General features: G+C 51.2%; 1 protein-coding gene across 1 annotated transcript in view; it reads right to left on the bottom strand.

The window, feature by feature from the left end:
* Positions 1 to 22,500, bottom strand: part of kif19 (kinesin family member 19) — a 51,628-nt gene that overhangs the window by 17,538 nt on the left and 11,590 nt on the right. The window contains 7 exon segments of the mRNA XM_061231517.1: positions 4,420 to 4,690; positions 6,409 to 6,604; positions 9,578 to 9,752; positions 12,532 to 12,685; positions 13,148 to 13,270; positions 19,662 to 19,808; positions 22,415 to 22,500. The exon segment at positions 22,415 to 22,500 is cut by the window's right edge and continues 109 nt beyond it. Of these exon segments, the coding sequence (XP_061087501.1) occupies positions 4,420 to 4,690; positions 6,409 to 6,604; positions 9,578 to 9,752; positions 12,532 to 12,685; positions 13,148 to 13,270; positions 19,662 to 19,808; positions 22,415 to 22,500 (1,152 nt within the window).

The following is a 22,500-nucleotide window of genomic DNA, read 5'->3' on the forward strand; positions in this document are numbered from 1 at the left end:
CAGAGACGACAGACTGGCAGTGTGCATCCCGCAGAGACGACATACTGTGGCAGTGTGCATCCCACAGAGATGACAGACTGGCAGTGTGCATCCCGCAGAGACGACAGACTGGCAGTGTGCATCCTGCAGAGACGACAGACTGGCAATGTGCATCCCACAGAGACGACAGACTGGCAGTGTGCATCCCACAGAGACGACAGACTGGCAATGTGCATCCCGCAGAGACGACAGACTGGCAGTGTGCATCCCAAAGAGACGACAGACTGGCAATGTGCATCCCACAGAGACGACAGACTGGCAGTGTGCATCCCACAGAGACGACAGACTGGCAGTGTGCATCCCGCAGAGACGACAGACTGGCTGTGTGCATCCCACAGAGACGACAGACTGGCAATGTGCATCACGCAGAGACGACAGACTGGCAGTGTGCATCCCACAGAGACGACAGACTGGCAGTGTGCATCCCACAGATATGACAGACTGGCAGTGTGCATCCCACAGAGACGACAGACTGGCAGTGTGCATCCCACAGAGATGACAGACTGGCAGTGTGCATCCCACAGAGATGAAAGACTGGCAGTGTGCATCCCACAGAGACGACAGACTGGCAGTGTGCATCCCGCAGAGACGACAGACTGGCAGTGTGCATCCCGCAGAGACGACAGACTGGCAGTGTGCATCCCGCAGAGACAACATACTGTGGTAGTGTGCATCCCACAGAGATGACAGACTGGCAGTGTGCATCCCACAGAGATGACAGACTGGCAGTGTGCATCCCGCAGAGACGACAGACTGGCAGTGTGCATGCCGCAGAGACGACAGACTGGCAGTGTGCATCCCGCAGAGACGACATACTGTGGCAGTGTGCATCCCACAGAGATGACAGACTGGCAGTGTGCATCCCGCAGAGATGACAGACTGGCAGTGTGCATCCCAAAGAGACGACAGACTGGCAGTGTGCATCCCAAAGAGACGACAGACTGGCAATGTGCATCCCACAGAGACGACAGACTGGCAGTGTGCATCCCACAGAGACGACAGACTGGCAGTGTGCATCCCGCAGAGACGACAGACTGGCAATATGCATCCCACAGAGACGACAGACTGGCACTGTGCATCCCACAGAGACGACAGACTGGCAGTGTGCATCCCACAGAGACGACAGACTGGCAGTGTGCATCCCACAGAGACGACAGACTGGCAGTGTGCATCCCGCAGAGACGACAGACTGGCAGTGTGCATCCCGCAGAGACGACATACTGTGGCAGTGTGCATCCCACAGAGATGACAGACTGGCAGTGTGCATCCCACAGAGATGACAGACTGGCAGTGTGCATCCCACAGAGATGACAGACTGGCAGTGTGCATCCCGCAGAGACGACAGACTGGCAGTGTGCATGCGGCAGAGACGACAGACTGGCAGTGTGCATCCCACAGAGATGACAGACTGGCAGTGTGCATCCCGCAGAGACGACAGACTGGCAGTGTGCATGCGGCAGAGACGACAGACTGGCAGTGTGCATCCCGCAGAGACGACATACTGTGGCAGTGTGCATCCCACAGAGATGACAGACTGGCAGTGTGCATCCCGCAGAGATGACAGACTGACAGTGTGCATCCCGCAGAGACGACAGACTGGCAGTGTGCATCCCAAAGAGACGACAGACTGGCAGTGTGCATCCCAAAGAGACGACAGACTGGCAATGTGCATCCCACAGAGACGACAGACTGGCAGTGTGCATCCCACAGAGACGACAGACTGGCAGTGTGCATCCCGCAGAGACGACAGACTGGCAATATGCATTCCACAGAGACGACAGACTGGCACTGTGCATCCCACAGAGATGACAGACTGGCAGTGTGCATCCCGCAGAGACGACAGACTGGCAATGTGCATCCCGCAGAGACGACAGACTGGCAGTGTGCATCCCGCAGAGACGACAGACTGGCAGTGTGCATCCCGCAGAGACGAGGGGATGACATACAGAGACGACATACTGTGGCAGTGTGCATCCCACAGAGATGACAGACTGGCAGTGTGCATCCCAAAGAGACGACAGACTGGCAGTGTGCATCCCAAAGAGACGACAGACTGGCAATGTGCATCCCACAGAGACGACAGACTGGCAGTGTGCATCCCACAGAGACGACAGACTGGCAGTGTGCATCCCGCAGAGACGACAGACTGGCAGTGTGCATCCCGCAGAGACGACAGACTGGCAGTGTGCATCCCGCAGAGACGACATACTGTGGCAGTGTGCATCCCACAGAGATGACAGACTGGCAGTGTGCATCCCACAGAGATGACAGACTGGCAGTGTGCATGCGGCAGAGACGACAGACTGGCAGTGTGCATCCCGCAGAGACGACATACTGTGGCAGTGTGCATCCCACAGAGATGACAGACTGGCAGTGTGCATCCCAAAGAGACGACAGACTGGCAGTGTGCATCCCAAAGAGACGACAGACTGGCAATGTGCATCCCACAGAGACGACAGACTGGCAGTGTGCATCCCACAGAGATGACAGACTGGCAATGTGCATCCCGCAGAGACGACAGACTGGCAATGTGCATCCCACAGAGACGACAGACTGGCAGTGTGCATCCCACAGAGATGACAGACTGGCAGTGTGCATCCCGCAGAGACGACAGACTGGCAATGTGCATCCCACAGAGACGACAGACTGGCAGTGTGCATCCCACAGAGACGACAGACTGGCAATGTGCATCCCGCAGAGACGACAGACTGGCAGTGTGCATCCCACAGAGACAACAGACTGGCAATGTGCATCCCAAAGAGACGACAGACTGGCAGTGTGCATCCCAAAGAGACGACAGACTGGTAGTGTGCATCCCACAGAGACGACAGACTGGCAGTGTGCATCCCACAGAGACGACAGACTGGCAGTGTGCATCCCGCAGAGACGACATACTGTGGTAGTGTGCATCCCACAGAGATGACAGACTGGAAGTGTGCATCCCACAGAGATGACAGACTGGCAATGTGCATCCCACAGAGACGACAGACTGGCAGTGTGCATCCCGCAGAGACGACAGACTGGCAGTGTGCATCCCGCAGAGACGACAGACTGGCAGTGTGCATCCCGCAGAGACGACAGACTGGCAGTGTGCATCCCGCAGAGACGACATACTGTGGCAGTGTGCATCCCACAGAGATGACAGACTGGCAGTGTGCATCCCACAGAGATGACAGACTGGCAGTGTGCATCCCACAGAGACGACAGACTGGCAGTGTGCATCCCGCAGAGACGACAGACTGGCAGTGTGCATCCCGCAGAGACGACAGACTGGCAGTGTGCATCCCGCAGAGACGACATACTGTGGCAGTGTGCATCCCACAGAGATGACAGACTGGCAGTGTGCATCCCACAGAGATGACAGACTGGCAGTGTGCATGCGGCAGAGACGACAGACTGGCAGTGTGCATCCCGCAGAGACGACATACTGTGGCAGTGTGCATCCCACAGAGATGACAGACTGGCAGTGTGCATCCCGCAGAGACGACAGACTGGCAGTGTGCATCCCAAAGAGACGACAGACTGGCAGTGTGCATCCCAAAGAGACGACAGACTGGCAGTGTGCATCCCACAGAGATGACAGACTGGCAGTGTGCATCCCACAGAGACAACAGACTGGCAATGTGCATCCCAAAGAGACGACAGACTGGCAGTGTGCATCCCGCAAAGACGACAGACTGGTAGTGTGCATCCCACAGAGACGACAGACTGGCAGTGTGCATCCCACAGAGATGACAGACTGGCAGTGTGCATCCCACAGATATGACAGACTGGCAGTGTGCATCCCAAAGAGACGACAGACTGGCAATGTGCATCCCACAGAGACGACAGACTGGCAGTGTGCATCCCACAGAGACGACAGACTGGCAGTGTGCATCCCGCAGAGACGACATACTGTGGCAGTGTGCATCCCACAGAGATGACAGACTGGCAGTGTGCATCCCGCAGAGACGACAGACTGGCAGTGTGCATCCCACAGAGACGACAGACTGGCAGTGTGCATCCCACAGAGACGACAGACTGGCAATGTGCATCCCAAAGAGACGACAGACTGGTAGTGTGCATCCCACAGAGATGACAGACTGGCAGTGTGCATCCCACAGAGATGACAGACTGGCAGTGTGCATCCCACAGAGACGACAGACTGGCAGTGTGCATCCCAAAGAGACGACAGACTGGCAATGTGCATCCCACAGAGACGACAGACTGTGATTACATTACATTACATTATACATATATGATAACATGTAAGTGTGTGTAGCGAGTGTGTGTGTATAATGTGAGTGTGTGCGTCTGTGTGTGTTTGTGTAGCGAGTGTGTATAATGTGTGTATCTGCAGGTGTGTAGTGTGTGTAGCGAGTGTGTGGCTTTTAAGCGTACCGTTGATGAACTGTCTCTGTTGCTGAATGATCTCGTCACACAGGTGTCTGTGCTGCTGGAATCTCCGCACCACACAGTTGCTCTGCCGGATGAGGTTGTCTTTCAGCAGGGTGTGGGACTGCATCTCTGCGTTCTCGATCTCCAGCTCGTGCACCTTGCAGAGCAGGCCCAGAACCTCCCGCTGCTCGTCTGAACTCACCCTGCGCGGGAGCAGCTCCTCCACCCGCCGCGCCCCCTCCCGCAGCTCCCGGAACCGCCTCTCCAGCGCCACCTGCAGGCCAGTAACAGCACCCGTGAGTGTAATCCTCCTTATTATTATTCATAATGTGTGCAGGTGTGTAGTGTGTGTGTGTGTGTGTGTGCAGGTGTGTGTGTGTGTGTGTGTGTGTGTGTGTGTGTGCAGGTGTGCAGTGTGTGTGTGTACGTGTGTGTGCAGGTGTGTAGTGTGTGTGTGTGTGCAGGTGTGTGTGTGTGTGTGTGTGTGTGTGTGTGCAGGTGTGCAGTGTGTGTGTACGTGTGTATGTGCAGGTGTGTAGTGTGTGTGTGTGTGCAGGTGTGCAGTGTGTGTGTGTGTGTGTGTGTGTGTGCAGGTGTGCAGTGTGTGTGTGTACGTGTGTGTGCAGGTGTGTCATGTGTGTGTGTGTGTGCAGGTGTGCAGTGTGTGTGTGTGTGTGTGTGTGTGTGTGTGCAGGTGTGCAGTGTGTGTGTACGTGTGTATGTGCAGGTGTGTAGTGTGTGTGTGTGTGTGTGTGCAGGTGTGCAGTGTGTGTGTATGTGTGTGTGCAGGTGTGTAGTGTGTGTGTGTGTGTGCAGGTGTGCAGTGTGTGTGTGTGTGTGTGTGTGTGTGTGTGTGTGTGTGTGTGCAGGTGTGCAGTGTGTGTGTACGTGTGTGTGCAGGTGTGTAGTGTGTGTGTGTGTGTGTGTGTGTGTGTGCAGGTGTGTGTGTGTGTGTGTGTGTGTGTGTGCAGGTGTGCAGTGTGTGTGTACGTGTGTGTGCAGGTGTGTAGTGTGTGTGTGTGTGCAGGTGTGCAGTGTGTGTGTGTGTGTGTGTGTGTGTGTGTGTGCGTGTGCAGGTGTGCAGTGTGTGTGTACGTGTGTATGTGCAGGTGTGTAGTGTGTGTGTGTGTGTGTGTGTGCAGGTGTGCAGTGTGTGTGTACGTGTGTATGTGCAGGTGTGTAGTGTGTGTGTGTGTGTGCAGGTGTGTAGTGTGTGTATATGTGTATGTGCAGGTGCATAGTATGTGTGTGTACGTGTGTGCGTTATGTCCTATACTTACTTATTTGTGACTCTAGTGGCTTACGTGTTCTATTATTTGCGTTGTCTCTTGTTTAATTGTAGATTGGTGGGACCTGTTGGGAGTGCTATATAAAGAAGCCGGTGATGACCTGTGGCTTATGCTCTCAGTGGTCTGTTCCCATGCTCACTCTGTGGTCTGCTCCTCTGTGGTCTGTTCCTCTGTGGTCTGTTCCTCTGTGGTCTGTTCCTCTGTGGTCTGTTCCTCTGTGGTCTGTTCCTACACTCACTCTGTGGTCTGTTCCTCTGTGGTCTGTTCCTACACTCACTCTGTGGTCTGTTCCTCTGAGGTCTGTTCCTACGCTCACTCTGTGGTCTGTTCCTCTGAGGTATGTGTGCAGGTGTGTATTGTGTAGTGCATGTGTGCAGGTGTGTATTGTGTGTAGTGCATGTGTGCAGGTGTGTATTGTGTGTAGTGTATGTGTGCAGGTGTGTATTGTGTAGTGCATGTGTGCAGGTGTGTATTGTGTGTAGTGCATGTGTGCAGGCGTGTATTGTGTGTAGTGCATGTGTGCAGGTGTGTATTGTGTAGTGCATGTGTGCAGGTGTGTATTGTGTAGTGCATGTGTGCAGGTGTGTATTGTGTGTTGTGCATGTGTGCAGGTGTGTATTGTGTGTAGTGCATGTGTGCAGGTGTGTATTGTGTAGTGCATGTGTGCAGGTGTGTATTGTGTAGTGCATGTGTGCAGGTGTACCTTCTTCTTTTGTATTTTCTGTTGCTCTGCCATGAGCGTGAGAAGGCTCTCTCTGGCCCGGGTGACCTCCGGTGTCTCTGCGCTGTCGGGCGGGGTCTCGGGCGAGTCGCAGTCCTCGCTGTCGTCCTTATTCGTGCGCTCCTTACGCCGCTCCGCCCGCCATTTAAGGGTCCGACAGCTCTGCTCCTGTTCCCAACTCAAACACACGAAACCACCAACACTTTACCAACCCTCACACCCTTTACCAACCCTCACACCCTTTACCAACCCTCACACGCTTTACCAACCTGAACACACTTTACCAACCCTCACACCCTTTACCAACCCTCACACCCTTTACCAACCCTCACACGCTTTACCAACCCTCACACCCTTTACCAATCCTCACACCCTTTACCAACCTGAACACACTTTACCAACCTGAACACACTTTACCAACCCTAACACGCTTTACCAACCTGAACACACTTTACCAACCCTCACACCCTTTACCAACCCTCACACCCTTTACCAACCCTCACACCCTTTACCAACCCTCACACCCTTTACCAACCTGAACACACTTTACCAACCCTCACACGCTTTACCAACCCTCACACCCTTTACCAACCCTCACACGCTTTACCAACCCTCACACGCTTTACCAACCCTCACACCCTTTACCAACCTGAACACACTTTACCAACCCTCACACCCTTTACCAACCCTCACACGCTTCACCAACCCTCACACCCTTTACCAACCCTCACACCCTTTACCAACCCTCACACCCTTTACCAACCCTCACACCCTTTACCAACCTGAACACACTTTACCAACCCTCACACCCTTTACCAACCTGAACACCCTTTACCAACCCTCACACACTTTACCAACCTGAACACACTTTACCAACCTGAACACACTTTACCAACCCTCACACGCTTTACCAACCTGAACACACTTTACCAACCTGAACACAGTTTACCAACCTGAACACACTTTACCAACCCTCACACGCTTTACCAACCTGAACACACTTTACCAACCTGAACACACTTTACCAACCCTCACACCCTTTACCAACCTGAACACACTTTACCAACCCTCACACGCTTTACCAACCTGAACACACTTTACCAACCCGAACACACTTTACCAACCTGAACACGCTTTACCAACCTGAACACCCTTTACCAACCCTCACACCCTTTACCAACCCTCACACCCTTTACCAACCCTCACACCCTTTACCAACCCTCACACCCTTTACCAACCCTCACACCCTTTACCAACCCTCACACCCTTTACCAACCCTCACACGCTTTACCAACCTGAACACACTTTACCAACCCTCACACCCTTTACCAACCCTCACACCCTTTACCAACCCTCACACGCTTTACCAACCCTCACACGCTTTACCAACCCTCACACCCTTTACCAACTTGAACACACTTTACCAACCTGAACACACTTTACCAACCCTCACACCCTTTACCAACCCTCACACCCTTTACCAACTTGAACACACTTTACCAACCCTCACACCCTTTACCAACTTGAACACACTTTACCAACCTGAACACACTTTACCAACCCTCACACCCTTTACCAACCCTCACACCCTTTACCAACCCTCACACGCTTTACCAACCTGAACACACTTTACCAACCCTCACACCCTTTACCAACCCTCACACCCTTTACCAACCCTCACACGCTTTACCAACCTGAACACACTTTACCAACCTGAACACACTTTACCAACCTGAACACACTTTACCAACCCTCACACGCTTTACCAACCTGAACACACTTTACCAACCTGAACACACTTTACCAATCCTCACACGCTTTACCAACCTGAACACACTTTACCAACCCTCACACCCTTTACCAACCCTCACACCCTTTACCAACCTGAACACACTTTACCAACCTGAACACCCTTTACCAACTTGAACACACTTTACCAACCTGAACACACTTTACCAACCCTCACACCCTTTACCAACCCTCACACGCTTTACCAACCTGAACACACTTTACCAACCTGAACACACTTTACCAACCCTCACACGCTTTACCAACCTGAACACACTTTACCAACCCTCACACGCTTTACCAACCTGAACACACTTTACCAACCTGAACACACTTTACCAATCCTCACACGCTTTACCAACCCTCACACGCTTTACCAACCTGAACACACTTTACCAACCTGAACACACTTTACCAACCCTCACATGCTTTACCAACCCTCACACCCTTTACCAACCCTCACACGCTTTACCAACCTGAACACACTTTACCAACCCTCACACGCTTTACCAACCTGAACACACTTTACCAACCCTCACACGCTTTACCAACCTGAACACACTTTACCAACCTGAACACACTTTACCAATCCTCACACGCTTTACCAACCTGAACACACTTTACCAACCCTCACACCCTTTACCAACCCTCACACCCTTTACCAACCCTCACACGCTTTACCAACCTGAACACACTTTACCAACCTGAACACACTTTACCAACCCTCACACGCTTTACCAACCCTCACACCCTTTACCAACCCTCACACGCTTTACCAACCTGAACACACTTTACCAACCTGAACACACTTTACCAACCCTAACACGCTTTACCAACCCGAACACGCTTTACCAACCTGAACACCCTTTACCAACCTGAACACACTTTACCAACCCTCACACGCTTTACCAACCTGAACACACTTTACCAACCTGAACACAGTTTACCAACCTGAACACACTTTACCAACCCTCACACGCTTTACCAACCTGAACACGCTTTACCAACCCTAACACGCTTTACCAATCCTAACACACTTTACCAACCCTAACACGCTTTACCAACCCTAACACGCTTTACCAACCCGAACACCCATTGTGTTAACCTTTGAGTGGTCGTCCGGCAGTCAAAGAGTTGCCCGTTCGATCCCCAGCCCTGGGTGTGTCGAAGTGTCCCTAAGTGAGCCTTTCAGCATTGGTGTGTGTGAGTGTGTGAGTGTGTGAAGAGGCCTTAATCGTAAAGCACAATATAAAAGCAATGCATTTCCCACATTAACATCTGCCTCAGGGAACTACACTATAAAGTGATAATTTTACAGGTTATTATAAACAGGTGTGTGAGTGAGCAGGTGTACAGCACTCACTCTGTAATGGTGAGCAGGTGTTTGGACGTGTCCACCTGGATCTCCACACTGCAGTTCTCCAGGTCCATCAGAGATCTGCGGACATCCATCTGCTGGCGGAAAGCCTGGATCAGCTGCTCCCTGAGCTGGTCCATCTCCTCACGGCTCTGCAGCGCTGAGTGCGCCTGCACCTGGGCTGGAGCCGAGAGCCGAGATCCTGTGAGCCCTCAGCCATCCCCAACCCCAAACTCAACCCTAACCCAAAACTCAACCCTAACCCTAAACTCAAGCCTAACCCTAACCCCAAACTCAACCCTAACCCTAACCCCAAACTCAAGCCTAACCCTAACCCCTTACTCTAACCCTAACCCCAAACTCAACCCTAACCCCAAACTCAACCCTAACCCTAACCCCTTACTCTAACCCTAACCCTAACCCCAAACTCAACCCTAACCCTAAACTCAAGCCTAACCCTAACCCCAAACTCAACCCTAACCCTAACCCCTTACTCTAACCCTAACCCTAACCCCAAACTCAACCCTAACCCTAAACTCAAGCCTAACCCTAACCCCAAACTCAACCCTAACCCTAACCCTAACCCCAAACTCAAGCCTAACCCTAACCCCTTACTCTAACCCTAACCCTAACCCCAAACTCAACCCTAACCCAAAACTCAACCCTAACCCTAACCCCTTACTCTAACCCTAACCCTAACCCTAACCCCAAACTCAACCCTAACCCTAAACTCAAGCCTAACCCTAACACCAAACTCAACCCTAACCCTAACCCCAAACTCAAGCCTAACCCTAACCCCTTACTCTAACCCTAAACCCAAACTCAAGCCTAACCCTAACCCCAAACTCAAGCCTAACCCTAACCCCAAACTCAAGCCTAACTCTAACCCCAAACTCAAGCCTAACCCTAACCCCAAACTCAAGCCTAACCCTAACCCCTTACTCTAACCCTAACCCCAAACTCAAGCCTAACCCTAACCCCTTACCCTAACCCCAAACTCAACCCTAACCCCTTACTCTAACCCTAACACACAGTTTAGAGGACTTCAAACACTTCATACAAATCCTCAACACACACCATAGAATGATAACAGTTAAATACATCACGCATAACCAACAAATAGATTTCTTGGACACTACCACATACAAGGGACCCTCTTTTTCCCCAAACACACACTTTAGACACTAAAGTTTTCTTTAAAGATACTGACACACACACCTTTACATAAAAACAGTCTCCACCCTAAACACACTTTCAAGGGCCTGATCAAATCACAATTGCTCAGGTTCAACAGGATTTGCACACAGGTAATAGATTTGGAAGAGGCTACCCAGACCCTCTTCAATGCATTAAAACCAAGGGGGTATTCCAGATCTTTCCTTAGACAGGTCCGGAAAACTTTCTTAACCACCAGACAACAAGACACGCGCAAAATCATCCTGCTAATCACCACCTACTCAGCATTTAGCCTAGCTGCAAACAGAAAAATTAAATTAAATCTAACGCGCACTCTACATAACACAAACATTATCCAGGACTATAAAATTATCTCAGCATATAAAAGAAATAAAAATCGTAAAGATCATCTGGTAAGCAGCAAGCTACCAGTAATTAATACTTTACCTACACAGGGCCCAATATTCTACAAGCAAGCCACTACAGTCAGGAACACCATTACGAACACAACCTACATAATAAAACAAACACTAACTAAAAACACTAAAAACTGCATATATGCCATTAAGTGCAAACAATGTGGTATAATATATGTAGGAGAGACAGGGAACACAATTAAATGTAGACTAGCACAACATATATACAACATTAGAAATCACAGAGAGACAGACACACACCTGGTGGCTCATTTCCTTCACCATGGACTTGAGGCACTAGAAATATCGGGCCTTCAAATGAACAATAATTGGACACCAGAGGAGAGATGCAGGTTTGAGAAACACTGGATTCTCAAACTTAGCACTCTATTTCCAAGAGGACTAAATCAACGCACATAGAGCACCGACACAAGAGGGACCAAATTCTTCCTACTTAAAGGCTTCAGTACCCTGAATGGCCAGTGCAAACATTTATTTCCCAAGAGGCCCTAATATTGGACAACTTGGGAAATAAAGATTTCTTACCTACCTAACCCCTTACTCTAACCCTAACCCCAAACTCAACCCTAACCCCTTACTCTAAACCTAACCCCAAACTCAACCCTAACCCTAACCCCTTACTCCAAATCCCATCCCTTACCCTAACCCAAAAATGGCGTATGTCTGTGTGCTCAGTGGTGCTCAGTGCAGTGCACCACCCTGTACATGGTGTATGTCTGTGTGCTCAGTGGTGCTCAGTGCAGTGCACCACCCTGTACATGGCGTATGTCTGTGTGCTCAGTGGTGCTCAGTGCAGTACCCTGTACATGGCGTATGTCTGTGTGCTCAGTGGTGCTCAGTGCAGTACAGTACCCTGTACATGGTGTATGTCTGTGTGCTCAGTGCAGTGCAGTACCCTGTACATGGCGTATGTCTGTGTGCTCAGTGGTGCTCAGTGCAGTACCCTGTACATGGCGTATGTCTGTGTGCTCAGTGGTGCTCAGTGCAGTACCCTGTACATGGCGTATGTCTGTGTGCTCAGTGGTGCTCAGTGCAGTACCCTGTACATGGCGTATGTCTGTGTGCTCAGTGGTGCTCAGTGCAGTACCCTGTACATGGTGTATGTCTGTGTGCTCAGTGGTGCTCAGTGCAGTGCAGTACCCTGTACATGGCGTATGTCTGTGTGCTCAGTGGTGCTCAGTGCAGTGCAGTACCCTGTACATGGCGTATGTCTGTGTGCTCAGTGGTGCTCAGTGCAGTGCAGTACCCTGTACATGGCGTATGTCTGTGTGCTCAGTGGTGCTCAGTGCAGTGCAGTACCCTGTACATGGCGTATGTCTGTGTGCTCAGTGGTGCTCAGTGCAGTACCCTGTACATGACGTATGTCCGCATGCTCAGTGCTGCTCAGTGTTGTCTGCTCAGAGATCTTGTTTTTGAGGCGCTGGATCTCGCTGCGCAGATCAGAGATGATGCTGGTGTACTGAGCGATGTGGTATGACACATTCAGCAGGTTCCTCTTCACCTACATACACATGCACACACACACATATTAGTATTCAAAGAGACTCTGTATTTTTTATAAAACAAACTCAGAAACAAAGTCTCGTCTTTTGTCCAATTAATCCTAGTTAGAGACATGTCTATCTCTGCTATTTAAAGCTAGCTAATTAGCTAAAGCTGTTCTCAGCAGCTGTACAAAGATTGGTCAGTTAGCTGACTCACACAAATAATGGAATTTAGCTGCCAAGCAGCTTAGTAGAGTGCCACGCACGAGCAACAACAAATACAGCATCCGCTCTTATGTTGCCACAGTGTGTTCTGTTACAATAATTTATTATTACAATAAGGAGTGTCATAATAGCTTTCTGCTGAGCATCGATTGGTGGTAATGTCATTCCTGTAACTCAGGCTGTGGTATCTCCCTGCCCTCCACAGCTCTAGGCAATGGATCATACCAAGATGAAGCGAAGGGGGACAGGCTCACCCGTGTGCGGATGTTCTTGGCACGGTCAGCGTAGCTCAGGGTGTTGCGCGACTCTTCAAAGGCCAGAGAGGCGGGGCTAATGTGCGCAATCATCACCGTACGGCTGTTCCCACCCAGAGAGTCCTGCCAATCAGAGAGCAGGAGAGGAGGCAATGTGAGGTCCTGCCAATCACAGAGCAGGAGAGGAGGCAATGTGAGGTCCTGCCAATCACAGAGCAGGAGAGGAGGCAATGTGAGGTCCTGCCAATCACAGAGCAGGAGAGGAGGCAATGTGAGGTCCTGCCAATCACAGAGCAGGAGAGGAGGCAATGTGAGGTCCTGCCAATCACAGAGCAGGAGAGGAGGCAATGTGAGGTCCTGCCAATCATAGAGCAGGAGAGGAGGCAATGTGAGGTCCTGCCAATCACAGAGCAGGAGAGGAGGCAATGTGAGGTCCTGCCAATCACAGAGCAGGAGAGGAGGCAATGTGAGGTCCTGCCAATCACAGAGCAGGAGAGGAGGCAATGTGAGGTCCTGCCAATCACAGAGCAGGAGAGGAGGCAATGTGAGGTCCTGCCAATCATAGAGCAGGAGAGGAGGCAATGTAGGGAATTCTGGGATGGAAATGTGTGGGAATTCTAGGATGGGTGTATGAACGTTCAGCAGGTGTGTACATTTTGAGCAGGTATGTGTACGTTGAGCAGGTGTGTGTACATTCAGCAGGTGTGAATATTACATTAATTACATTACATGGCATTTAGCAGACGCTTTTATCCAGAGCGACGTACAACGAAGTGCAGATCAAACACAAGTACAAGTGCAAAGAGGACCTGAGAGGACAGTACAGTTCTGAGTCCTAGCGTGACCATACAGATATAATCGGAACCCTTGAAGGATACATCAACTTCCAAACTAGCATACCACAGTTGGCAGCTAGAATACCCCGAGTACAACAATACAATAGCCAATTCAAAAACAACAATATCTATACAACTATATACTGTAAGTGCCATGACAGTCTATGGCATATATAAGGCTAATCATGGTGGTGAGTTAGGGTCATGGTCATGGTGGTGAGTTAGGGTCATGGTCACGGTGGTGAGTTAGGGTCATGGTGGTGAGTTAGGGTCATGGTCATGGTGGTGAGTTAGGGTCATGGTGGTGAGTTAGGGTCATGGTGGTGAGTTAGGGTCACGGTGGTGAGATAGGGTCATGGTGGTGAGTTAGGGTCATGGTCATGGTGGTGAGTTAGGGTCATGGTGGTGAGTTAGGGTCATGGTGGTGAGTTAGGGTCATGGTGGTGAGTTAGGGTCATGGTGGTGAGTTAGGGTCATGGTGGTGAGTTAGGGTCACGGTGGTGAGTTAGGGTCACGGTGGTGAGTTAGGGTTAGGGTCATGGTGGTGAGTTAGGGTCATGGTGGTGAGTTAGGGTCACGGTGGTGAGTTAGGGTCATGGTGGTGAGTTAGGGTCATGGTCACGGTGGTGAGTTAGGGTCATGGTGGTGAGTTAGGGTCATGGTGGTGAGTTAGGGTCATGGTCATGGTGGTGAGTTAGGGTCATGGTGGTGAGTTAGGGTCATGGTCACGGTGGTGAGTTAGGGTCATGGTGGTGAGTTAGGGTCATGGTGGTGAGTTAGGGTCATGGTCACGGTGGTGAGTTAGGGTCATGGTGGTGAGTTAGGGTCATGGTGGTGAGTTAGGGTCATGGTGGTGAGTTAGGGTCATGGTCACGGTGGTGAGTTAGGGTCATGGTGGTGAGTTAGGGTCATGGTGGTGAGTTAGGGTCATGGTCATGGTGGTGAGTTAGGGTCATGGTGGTGAGTTAGGGTCATGGTGGTGAGTTAGGGTCACGGTGGTGAGTTAGGGTCACGGTGGTGAGTTAGGGTCAAGGTGGTGAGTTAGAGTCATGGTGGTGAGTTAGGGTCATGGCGGTGAGTTAGGGTCATGGTCACGGTGGTGAGTTAGGGTCACGGTGGTGAGTTAGGGTCATGGTCATGGTGGTGAGTTAGGGTCACGGTGGTGAGTTAGGGTCATGGTGGTGAGTTAGGGTCATGGTCACGGTGGTGAGTTAGGGTCATGGTCATGGTGGTGAGTTAGGGTCATGGTGGTGAGTTAGGGTCATGGTCATGGTGGTGAGTTAGGGTCACGGTGGTGAGTTAGGGTCATGGTGGTGAGTTAGGGTCATGGTCACGGTGGTGAGTTAGGGTCATGGTCATGGTGGTGAGTTAGGGTCATGGTGGTGAGTTAGGGTCATGGTGGTGAGTTAGGGTCATGGTCACGGTGGTGAGTTAGGGTCATGGTCACGGTGGTGAGTTAGGGTCACGGTGGTGAGTTAGGGTCATGGTCATGGTGGTGAGTTAGGGTCATGGTGGTGAGTTAGGGTCATAGTGGTGAGTTAGAGTCACGGTGGTGAGTTAGGGTCATGGTCAAGGTGGTGAGTTAGGGTCATGGTGGTGAGTTAGGGTCACGGTGGTGAGTTAGGGTCACGGTGGTGAGTTAGGGTCATGGTGGTGAGTTAGGGTCATGGTGGTGAGTTAGGGTCATGGTGGTGAGTTAGGGTCATGGTGGTGAGTTAGGGTCACGGTGGTGAGTTAGGGTCATGGTGGTGAGTTAGGGTCACGGTGGTGAGTTAGGGTCATGGTGGTGAGTTAGGGTCATGGTCATGGTGGTGAGTTAGGGTCATGGTCATGGTGGTGAGTTAGGGTCATGGTCACGGTGGTGAGTTAGGGTCACGGTGGTGAGTTAGGGTCATGGTGGTGAGTTAGGGTCATGGTCACGGTGGTGAGTTAGGGTCATGGTGGTGAGATAGGGTCATGGTCACGGTGGTGAGTTAGGGTCATGGTCACGGTGGTGAGTTAGGGTCATGGTGGTGAGTTAGGGTCATGGTGGTGAGTTAGGGTCATGGTGGTGAGTTAGGGTCATGGTCACGGTGGTGAGTTAGGGTCATGGTCACGGTGGTGAGTTAGGGTCATGGTGGTGAGTTAGGGTCATGGTCACGGTGGTGAGTTAGGGTCATGGTGGTGAGTTAGGGTCACGGTGGTGAGTTAGGGTCATGGTGGTGAGTTAGGGTCATGGTGGTGAGTTAGGGTCACGGTGGTGAGTTAGGGTCATGGTGGTGAGTTAGGGTCATGGTGGTGAGTTAGGGTCATGGTCACGGTGGTGAGTTAGGGTCATGGTGGTGAGTTAGGGTCATGGTGGTGAGTTAGGGTCATGGTCATGGTGGTGAGTTAGGGTCATGGTGGTGAGTTAGGGTCATGGTCACGGTGGTGAGTTAGGGTCATGGTGGTGAGTTAGGGTCATGGTGGTGAGTTAGGGTCACGGTGGTGAGTTAGGGTCATGGTCACGGTGGTGAGTTAGGGTCAAGGTGGTGAGTTAGGGTCATGGTGGTGAGTTAGGGTCATGGTGGTGAGTTAGGGTCATGGTGGTGAGTTAGGGTCATGGTCACGGTGGTGAGTTAGGGTCATGGTCACGGTGGTGAGTTAGGGTCATGGTCACGGTGGTGAGTTAGGGTCACGGTGGTGAGTTAGGGTCATGGTGGTGAGTTAGGGTCACGGTGGTGAGTTAGGGTCATGGTGGTGAGTTAGGGTCACGGTGGTGAGTTAGGGTCATGGTGGTGAGTTAGGGTCATGGTCAAGGTGGTGAGTTAGGGTCATGGTGGTGAGTTAGGGTCATGGTGGTGAGTTAGGGTCATGGTCATGGTGGTGAGTTAGGGTCATGGTCATGGTGGTGAGTTAGGGTCATGGTCACGGTGGTGAGTTAGGGTCACGGTGGTGAGTTAGGGTCATGGTGGTGAGTTAGGGTCATGGTCACGGTGGTGAGTTAGGGTCATGGTGGTGAGATAGGGTCATGGTCACGGTGGTGAGTTAGGGTCATGGTCACGGTGGTGAGTTAGGGTCACGGTGGTGAGTTAGGGTCATGGTCACGGTGGTGAGTTAGGGTCATGGTGGTGAGTTAGGGTCATGGTGGTGAGTTAGGGTCATGGTCATGGTGGTGAGTTAGGGTCATGGTGGTGAGTTAGGGTCACGGTGGTGAGTTAGGGTCACGGTGGTGAGTTAGGGTCAAGGTGGTGAGTTAGAGTCATGGTGGTGAGTTAGGGTCATGGTCACGGTGGTGAGTTAGGGTCACGGTGGTGAGTTAGGGTCATGGTCATGGTGGTGAGTTAGGGTCACGGTGGTGAGTTAGGGTCATGGTGGTGAGTTAGGGTCATGGTCACGGTGGTGAGTTAGGGTCATGGTCATGGTGGTGAGTTAGGGTCATGGTGGTGAGTTAGGGTCATGGTCATGGTGGTGAGTTAGGGTCACGGTGGTGAGTTAGGGTCATGGTGGTGAGTTAGGGTCATGGTCACGGTGGTGAGTTAGGGTCATGGTCATGGTGGTGAGTTAGGGTCACGGTGGTGAGTTAGGGTCACGGTGGTGAGTTAGGGTCATGGTGGTGAGTTAGGGTCATGGTCACGGTGGTGAGTTAGGGTCATGGTCACGGTGGTGAGTTAGGGTCACGGTGGTGAGTTAGGGTCATGGTCATGGTGGTGAGTTAGGGTCATGGTGGTGAGTTAGGGTTATAGTGGTGAGTTAGAGTCACGGTGGTGAGTTAGGGTCATGGTGGTGAGTTAGGGTCACGGTGGTGAGTTAGGGTCACGGTGGTGAGTTAGGGTCATGGTGGTGAGTTAGGGTCACGGTGGTGAGTTAGGGTCATGGTGGTGAGTTAGGGTCATGGTGGTGAGTTAGGGTCACGGTGGTGAGTTAGGGTCATGGTGGTGAGTTAGGGTCATGGTCATGGTGGTGAGTTAGGGTCATGGTCATGGTGGTGAGTTAGGGTCATGGTCACGGTGGTGAGTTAGGGTCATGGTGGTGAGTTAGGGTCATGGTCACGGTGGTGAGTTAGGGTCATGGTCACGGTGGTGAGTTAGGGTCACGGTGGTGAGTTAGGGTCATGGTGGTGAGTTAGGGTCATGGTGGTGAGTTAGGGTCATGGTCACGGTGGTGAGTTAGGGTCATGGTCACGGTGGTGAGTTAGGGTCATGGTCACGGTGGTGAGTTAGGGTCACGGTGGTGAGTTAGGGTCATGGTGGTGAGTTAGGGTCACGGTGGTGAGTTAGGGTCATGGTAGTGAGTTAGGGTCACGGTGGTGAGTTAGGGTCATGGTGGTGAGTTAGGGTCACGGTGGTGAGTTAGGGTCATGGTCAAGGTGGTGAGTTAGGGTCATGGTGGTGAGTTAGGGTCATGGTCAAGGTGGTGAGTTAGGGTCATGGTGGTGAGTTAGGGTCATGGTGGTGAGTTAGGGTCATGGTGGTGAGTTAGGGTCATGGTCACGGTGGTGAGTTAGGGTCAAGGTGGTGAGTTAGGGTCATGGTGGTGAGTTAGGGTCATGGTGGTGAGTTAGGGTCATGGTGGTGAGTTAGGGTCATGGTCACGGTGGTGAGTTAGGGTCATGGTCACGGTGGTGAGTTAGGGTCATGGTCACGGTGGTGAGTTAGGGTCACGGTGGTGAGTTAGGGTCACGGTGGTGAGTTAGGGTCACGGTGGTGAGTTAGGGTCATGGTGGTGAGTTAGGGTCACGGTGGTGAGTTAGGGTCATGGTGGTGAGTTAGGGTCATGGTCAAGGTGGTGAGTTAGGGTCATGGTGGTGAGTTAGGGTCATGGTCAAGGTGGTGAGTTAGGGTCACGGTGGTGAGTTAGGGTCATGGTCACGGTGGTGAGTTAGAGTCACGGTGGTGAGTTAGGGTCACGGTGGTGAGTTAGGGTCATGGTGGTGAGTTAGGGTCATGGTGGTGAGTTAGGGTCATGGTGGTGAGTTAGGGTCATGGTCAAGGTGGTGAGTTAGGGTCATGGTGGTGAGTTAGGGTCATGGTGGTGAGTTAGGGTCATGGTCAAGGTGGTGAGTTAGGGTCATGGTGGTGAGTTAGGGTCATGGTCACGGTGGTGAGTTAGGGTCACGGTGGTGAGTTAGGGTCATGGTGGTGAGTTAGGGTCACGGTGGTGAGTTAGGGTCATGGTCACGGTGGTGAGTTAGGGTCATGGTCACGGTGGTGAGTTAGGGTCATGGTGGTGAGTTAGGGTCATGGTGGTGAGTTAGAGTCATGGTGGTGAGTTAGGGTTATGGTGGTGAGTTAGGGTCATGGTCACGGTGGTGAGTTAAGGTCATGGTCACAGTGGTGAGTTAGGGTCATGGTGGTGAGTTAGGGTTATGGTGGTGAGTTAGGGTCATGGTGGTGAGTTAGGGTCATGGTGGTGAGTTAGGGTCATGGTCAAGGTGGTGAGTTAGGGTTATGGTGGTGAGTTAGGGTCATGGTGGTGAGTTAGGGTCATGGTGGTGAGTTAGGGTCATGGTCATGGTGGTGAGTTAGGGTCAAGGTGGTGAGTTAGGGTCATGGTGGTGAGTTAGGGTCATGGTGGTGAGTTAGGGTCACGGTGGTGAGTTAGGGTCACGGTGGTGAGTTAGGGTCATGGTGGTGAGTTAGGGTCACGGTGGTGAGTTATATGGTATGGTGGGTATATCTTGGGTATATCTTGAGAAGTACATTGAGTAGGTGTTGCACCTTGAGGAGACGCGTCAGCTTGCTGTCTCTGTAGTTCACGTATTTGTTCCCAGTCTTCTCACTCAGGGCATTGATGCAGTTCCCCAGAGCCAGGAGGCTACGGTTAATGTGCGCACCTTCCTTTAACCTCTGACCCCTGTTCTGTGTCTGAGAGAGAGAGAGAGAGGGAGAGAGGGAGAGAGGGAGAGGGTAAACTCATGCTACCACAGAAACAGACTGACACTGAGTAGGACTAAAGGCTAAGATCTGTGCAAGTCCCTATTACTCAAATCAGGGCCAAGACCTGCTGGTTGTCCACCTTCCTTTAACCTGGGAGTCAGATGTGAAGTCTGGGAAGTCAGTAGCAGTAATTGTAGTAATTACAGAGAGAAAGGAAGTCCTGGGGCAGATTTGGACTATCCACAGTGCAGCTGAACAACACTGACAAAAGGAAGATGTCTCACAGAGCTTAGGCAGCAGGTCAGGAAGAGAGTTCTGACCCAAACTGACAAACAGGCTGTAGTGGCCGCTGTCAGCCAGCAGATGGCAGATGTAGCCCAGTTTTGCCTCCCTGTCTGAATCGAGCAGTAATCTCCTTTGTGTGGGGCTTAGCAGAGGACACATGGCTGTTCTCACACAGGGATAACAGCCCCCGGCTGCCACCCAGGGACCCCATAAACAGCCTGTCTCCATAGCGCCAGCAGGCCCGGCTGGTTCAGCTATTTCCATGGAAATTAAGCGCCGTGTCCACAAACATGGCAGCCCCGCGCAGGAGCGTCACTGCGCCAGAGCGCCATGTGGTTAAACCCTGTGGAGTTCTGCTGTCTGTCTTTAATCCGGACGGACCCACAAAATATCTCCATGGTGACAGGGACTGACTGGTCCAGTGGTTCTTTATTTGTGAATATTTGTTGCCTTTAATGTGAATATTTGTTGCCTTTAATGCTGTGAACACCGGTTGGTAAATTCAGTTCACGTTCACGAACACATGGTACAGATGGACTGCTGGATGTGAATGATTGACAGAGACAAACAGACTGTTGATCCTGCTCAGGGACTGTTTCACTGCGTGGATAAGCCCCACGGTCTGGGATCAAAACAACCCCGCAGGTACCAGCTGTGGCCAGCAGCTCTAGGGCGATGGGTTAATGGATTCAGTTCCTCTCTAGCACCCCCACTGGCTTTCTGCTGAAACTGCACAGGAAGTGACTTGCACACGAAAGAAACACACGTACACACTCATACGCTCATACACTCATACACACACACAGACAGGGTTAGGATTAGTGTTAGGGGTTGGGGTCAGGGTTAGGGGTTAGGGGTAGGGGTTAGGGGTTAGGGGTTAGGGGTTGGGGTTAGGTAAGTAAGAAATCTTTATTTCCCAAGTTGTCCCATATTACGCCCTCTTGGGAAATAAAAGTTTGCACTGGCCATTCAGGGTACTGAAGCCTTTAAGTAGGAAGAATTTGGTCCCTCTTGTGTCGGTGCTCTATGTGCGTTGATTTAGTCCTCTTGGAAATAGAGTGCTGCGTCTCTCCTCCGGTGTCCAATTATTGTTCATTTGAAGGCCCGATATTTCTAGTGCCTCAAGTCCATGGTGAAGGAAATGAGCCACCAGTCTGTCTCTCTGTGATTTCTAATGTTGTATATATGTTGTGCTAGTCTACATTTAATTGTGTTCCCTGTCTCTCCTACATATATTATACCACATTGTTTGCACTTAATGGCATATATGCAGTTTTTAGTGTTTTTAGTTAGTGTTTGTTGTGTTCGTAATGGTGTTCCTGACTGTAGTGGCTTGCTTGTAGAATATTGGGCCCTGTGTAGGTAAAGTATTAATTACTGGTAGCTTGCTGCTTACCAGGTGGTCTTTAAGATTTTCATTTCTTTTATATGCTGAGATAATTTTATAGTCCTGGATAATGTTTGTGTTCTGTAGAGTGCGCGTTAGATTTAATACAATTTTTCTGTTTGCAGCTAGGCTCAATGCTGAGTAGGTGGTGATTAGCGGGATGATTTTGCGCGTGTCTTGTTGTCTGGTGGTTAAGAAAGTTTTCCGGACCTGTCTAAGGAAAGATCTGGAATACCCCCTTGGTTTTAATGCATTGAAGAGGGTCTGGGTAGCCTCTTCCAAATCTATTACCTGTGTGCAAATCCTGTTGAACCTGAGCATTGCGATTTGATCAGGCCCTTGAAAGTGTGTTTAGGGTGGAGACTGTTTTTATGTAAAAGTGTGTGTGTGTCAGTATCTTTAAAGAAAACTTTAGTGTCTAAAGTGTGTGTTTGGGAAAAAGAGGGTCCCTTGTATGTGGTAGTGTCCAAGAAATCTATTTGTTGGTTATGCGTGATGTATTTAACTGTTATCATTGGGGTTAGGGGTTAGGGTTAGGGGTTAGGGGTTAGGGTTAGGGTTAAGGGTTAGGGTTAGGGGTTAGGGTTAAGGGTTAGGGTTAGGGGTTAGGGGTTAGGGGTTAGGGGTTAGGGGTTAGGGTTTAGGGTTAGGGTTAGGGGTTAGGGTTTAGGGTTAGGGGTTAGGGGTTAGGGTTAGGGTTTAGGGTTTAGGGGTTAGGGTTAAGGGTTAGGGGTTAGGGTTAGGGTTAGGGGTTAGGGTTAGGGTTAGGGTTAGGGTTAGGGGTTAGGGGTTAGGGGTTAGGGTTAGGGTTAGGGTTAGGGTTAGGGGTTAGGGGTTAGGGTTAGGGTTAGGGTTAGGGGTTAGGGTTAGGGGTTAGGGTTAGGGGTTAGGGTTTAGGGGTTAGGGGTTAGGGTTAGGCTACCTGAGAGGCGCGCTCGGACCCTGCCAGGTCAATCATGAAGAGTCGGGCGAATCGGACCTCCTGCAGGACATCCTGACAGCGGCTCT

This window comes from Conger conger, chromosome 2 (genome assembly GCF_963514075.1).
Source record: "Conger conger chromosome 2, fConCon1.1, whole genome shotgun sequence".
Taxonomy (NCBI): Eukaryota; Metazoa; Chordata; class Actinopteri; order Anguilliformes; family Congridae; genus Conger; species Conger conger.